Source organism: Engraulis encrasicolus, chromosome 7 (assembly GCF_034702125.1).
Source record: "Engraulis encrasicolus isolate BLACKSEA-1 chromosome 7, IST_EnEncr_1.0, whole genome shotgun sequence".
NCBI classification, from domain to species: domain Eukaryota; kingdom Metazoa; phylum Chordata; class Actinopteri; order Clupeiformes; family Engraulidae; genus Engraulis; species Engraulis encrasicolus.
The window spans coordinates 16136464-16141308 of NC_085863.1; the positions used below are offsets into that span (position 1 = coordinate 16136464).

General features: G+C 41.2%; 1 protein-coding gene across 1 annotated transcript in view; it reads right to left on the reverse strand.

Annotated features, from left to right (window-relative positions):
• nova1 (NOVA alternative splicing regulator 1) overlaps positions 1-1337 on the reverse strand; it is a 36910-nt gene extending 35573 nt beyond the window's left edge. The window contains exon 1 of the mRNA XM_063202390.1: positions 1120-1337. Within this exon, the coding sequence (XP_063058460.1) occupies positions 1120-1276 (157 nt within the window). The 5' untranslated portion in view covers positions 1277-1337. The remainder of the gene's footprint in view (positions 1-1119) is intronic.
• Positions 1338-4845: the final 3508 nt, after the last annotated feature.

The window sequence follows — 4845 nt, forward strand, 5'->3', positions numbered from 1 at the left end:
GCACACAGGCAGTGATGTTTCCTCTCTCTTTCCATCAAAAGTAGTTACATGCTTAGTTGCTTTTGCACGTTTTTACAACAGCAGCGCGCGCTATTGGCCTGCAACTTCTCTCCGCAAACAAAATGACTTCGATACATTTAGTATAGTGTTTCACCCAGAAGTTTAAATGAGGTCAGCTGGACACTTGTTGTCCAGAAAGAGGTAAAATTGGTGTAGACAACATTGTAGCCTATGTGTGTATTATTATTATTATTATTATTATTATTATTATTATTATTATTATTATTATTATTAAAAGGCAGTAGTCACACATACAAGCAAAGTAAATAGGCTAAATAGAGACGGAAACCAACTCCATCTCTGTGGCAATGGCAGGGTTTTGGAACGCTGCTTCGATCATTACGTTGCTCAGAAAAGAGTGTGGAAAAGAAAGAAAGGCACTAATCTGGATTGTGCTTTTTTATTGTTGCTCCTGAATTTCAATGGCTTTCTCGGGGCACAGCGGCCGGCTTTTCTGCTCCATTCATTTTACGCTCAATTAGGCACGCCTACTCGCACATGCGAGACAATTAAAGCGAGACCCCCAAAATCTGTCAAAGCGAGGGGTTAGAGGGGTCACCATGCACAGATGCAAGATGGCTAGGCTTAATGGCTGTCCATGCTATTGTTCTCCATGGCCCAAAAGAGCTTAAATCTCCAGATGTTAACCAAGTTGCCCACTTTGGTATATTGGCAAGACGGTGTCACATTACTTTGCCATTCAGCACAAAAGGCAGGCACCCCCAGACACACACACAAAAGAGAAATGTTCATACATAAACTACATAGCTTCATTTTACGCAAAATGAAACTCTGTTCGCATAATAACCAAAGGGTCGTCATCGATCAGTTAGGCTATTGTTGCCAAAAGTTGCCAACCCCGTCAAACTGGACATGTGGCCCTGATGGCCTTTACCGCCATATCAACAAATTAAATTATTGCTGCTAACTACTTGTGTCTGTCGCTTTTGGTGTAGAGTGGACAACTAGGCCTGACCACGACAACTGCACACGCACAATACTTTTGGCACTATGGGTCAGGCAGCCCACCGGGTAGCCTCACAGTCAAGACGGTCTTACCTCCTGTGTTTGTGCGCTTGGTGCTACTCGCCTCCGTGGGGGTTTCTAGCGGTCTTTTCCTAGAATCAGGAGGATCCGACTCCATGTGGGGCGGTTGAATGTGGTGGTGAAGAGTCGTGAATATCCCGTTATGTTGAACAGCTCCACCAGCCATCATTTTCACAACGGCTGGAGTTAAGATCGTGTTCTTCCAAAAAATAACCCTCGACCAAAGCCTTCAAGACGTGAACCGAAGAAGCAACTGAAATGATTAGATTCGCTGTTATGACTTTGGTGTGTCGTAATAGTTATGTCCTATTAGTCACTGTGAAATTACAAGCCTGGCGGTGCATGTGCCTTCCCCAGTCTTTGCTTGGTGGTGGCCGGGGGGAGCGTCACATCCAGCTCTAAATATAAAAATCCATTGAGTGAAATGTGTTCATTACCGCTCTCCGTTACTTGAAACCATTCAGTGCACTGGCTCGTAGTTGTAATCGTCCGAGTAAATCCAGAGTGGCTTCTTCAAAGATGCTCCTATCGCGTTGTCTTCCGTGATGCCCGACCAAAAAAAACTACGAAAAAGGTAAACAACGCAAGATCACTCCAGAACAAATGAATAGCGAACCCCTAAAAGAAGTATTGGCGCCTTCATCCGAAACAACCTGCCGGAGAAAGTATACTTCTCTACCCACTGATAGTGTGGTACAGTTTTTGTGATAATGCTGTTGTCTTGGAATACAGGGATGGCGAATTATTGTTTGAGTGTCGGTTCCTTGGACACAGTGCACAGACAGCAATAGCGGACGTGCGTTCGCCGCATCCTTGGACCAATTGCCAGCCAGAGCGCAGGAACACAACGCAACGTCATGATCAGCATCCACGCAAGGTTCAGATTGAGAGCCTATGGTGGGCTGATACCCCTACAACTTCCCTGTTGTTTACCGTATGGTGCATTTCTGTTGACCGGTGTCCAAAATAGCCTACAGTATTATATCGGGCCCCTGATTTTGTTTGTTAAAAAGTGAATTTTACTGAAAGATTTGGATGCAGAGCGCAGACGTGGCCCTGCCACGTGGTTGCAATCTTGTCTTGTCTATCAAAAGCACATACTATGCTAGTACCATACTTAAATGTTGTGCAAGCAAATCCCTCGGGAAAATACACTGTCCCCTAAAGGCAATGCCATAATTTGACCGTTTTAGATTGGGGATGGCTTTGTGTGATTTAGCTTTGGAATAGGTGGTCACCCCGTTTGTTTACTGACACTGCAACTAGGCCTATTCATTTCTGTGTCATTAAAACAACATAAAGACAGGGCCGCTAATATCTTTGACCAGGCCCGGGAAAAAGCCATCTGAAAGCCCCCCATCCCAGCTGATACATTACAATGTAATAATGAGGACCAAATTCTGGCCTTCTCTCTTTTGCCCCCCACCAATAAATTAGAGATTCAGCATACAGCCGGGCAGTCATGGGTAAGCGGTTAGGGCGCACTTGTTTCCCAAAGGTTGCCAGTTCGACTCCCGACCCACCAGGTTGGTGGGGCGAGTAATTAACCAGTGCTCTCCCCCATCCTCCTCCATGACTGAGCATAAATGCCATTTCGTTGTGTACAGTGTGCAGTGTTCACTTGTGTGCTATGTCAGAATGACAATGGGAGTTGGAGTTTCCCAGATGGGCTTTCATTCACTTTCACAACTTGGCTGTATGAAGAGACGAAGGTATGTCATTGCTTTCCTGTGCCCTTTCAAGCAGTATCGTGTAAAAATTAGGGCTGGGAGGGACTCTATTCAAATTTTTAATCCAATTAAGCTATAGGCTATGGAATTAATTAATCGAATTAATCGCATTTAAATATCTGACTTGAGGACAGTGAAAAATATTTTTTTTCACATGGATTTTGAATAATTGCAAAAAATTAGCTTCATCTAAAACATATTCATTTTTTAAAGAAGAGAGTACTCTTCTCAATTTCAGCAGGCTGTTCACCATCAGGCGTAATACTGCACTCCACTGGTCTAATCCAGAACTATGTAGCTATACTATATTGCGATTATTTTTTTAATCGCTTTAATTAATTAATCGAATCACGTGATTAATTAATCGAAATTAACGCGTTAATGTCCCAGCCCTAGTAAAAATACTTCTATACATGCAGACTTCTATAGCCTACATGATGCATATAATAAATAATATACCAATATAGGCTATATATAGCCTAATAGTAATAAATAACACCAACAATTTTGGTATGAAAGAGCATTTTAATGTTGTGCCACACCAGTGAATACCACACATTTATGGAAAACAAAATACAAAAACACAACAAAAGGTGAGGTGGAGAAAACACACAAAATAGCTCACTGGACATGTTGATATCCATACGAGGCTGAGCCTTCCTGTTTAAAGGTGCACTGTGTAAGATGGTGGCGCAGGGTGGCCAGAGTAGGTATTGCAACCATGCAGCTCATTGAAACTGTGCAGCCTATTGCCAAATTTGATCTTTTCATGAATATTTTCTGAATAATAAACCAATATTTACTAGTATGACCAAAACACAGTACGTTTTGCAGCTAAAAATGTCTATTTCTGGAAATTCATCATGGAGAAGATCAAACTTTTCATGTATGAAAAGCGCAATTTTCTCAGTCATAGGCCAACTGAATACTTATAATTTGATGGTGGTGGTAAATATTTGTTAATGTAACATTTGTGAATGGACAGCATGGATTCTGGAAATGAACTACGAAAAATATTACACAGTGCACCTTTAAGTCTCCTATTATTATTTCATCAGGATGACAGATAAAAGCATTTATTCATAATAAATTCAAGTGCAAAGATGTGAAACAAAACACATTTGCTAAGGGATCGTCCACAGGTTTAAGTTCACACAAACCAATTCACAAAGTACAAGTAGAAAAACACATGTAAACTCACATACACAGGATAGATTGCATTATTGTTTTCCTAAAGAGCACAGACAAATATAACAAAGTTCGGTAACACTTAACTTGACGCCGGTGTCATATGAATGTCATTACCGTGTCATGACCCAGTTATGCCCATGTCATAAACATTATGTCCATGTCATAAACATTTTATGACTGTTGGCCTTAAGTGACATTCGGTTATGGCAAAGACAACCTTGGGTCACTTAAGGCTAACAGTCATAAAATATTTATGACATGGACATAATGTTCATGACTTATCTATGACTGTGTCATGACACTATTATGTCACTGTAATGACATGCATATGACACCGGCGTCAAGTAAAGTGTTACCCCAAGTTCATCTTGAATATGCACCACTGATTCACAACCAAAAGGAGTCTTTCAACAGTAGTCTCTACTCCAGATAGTCGAGACACACACGCAAGCTGATGTCACAACATCTACAAACCAGACTGCAATATATTGGTTGTTGCGAATACAACCATTTCCTGTTCAGCGCAAAGTGCCTTGGGTTTATTTGTAAACTTGGTCAATGGGTCATCTACAGACTCTTTTGGATGATGCCATGTTGTTAGTTGCACAACACAAGGCACTTTCTGCCCCTAGGCCAACTACAACTTCGAAGTCATACACAAACTTGGGGGACATATGTAAAACTAGTCTGAACTGAAACTCCAAAGTAAAGAGACATTAAAAAACACAGATATGGTAAATGAAAGTATATCTGAAAAATGGGTAAATGCACTTACTCAAAATAGTACCTTACAGATGAAAACTTTCACTTGTGTGCT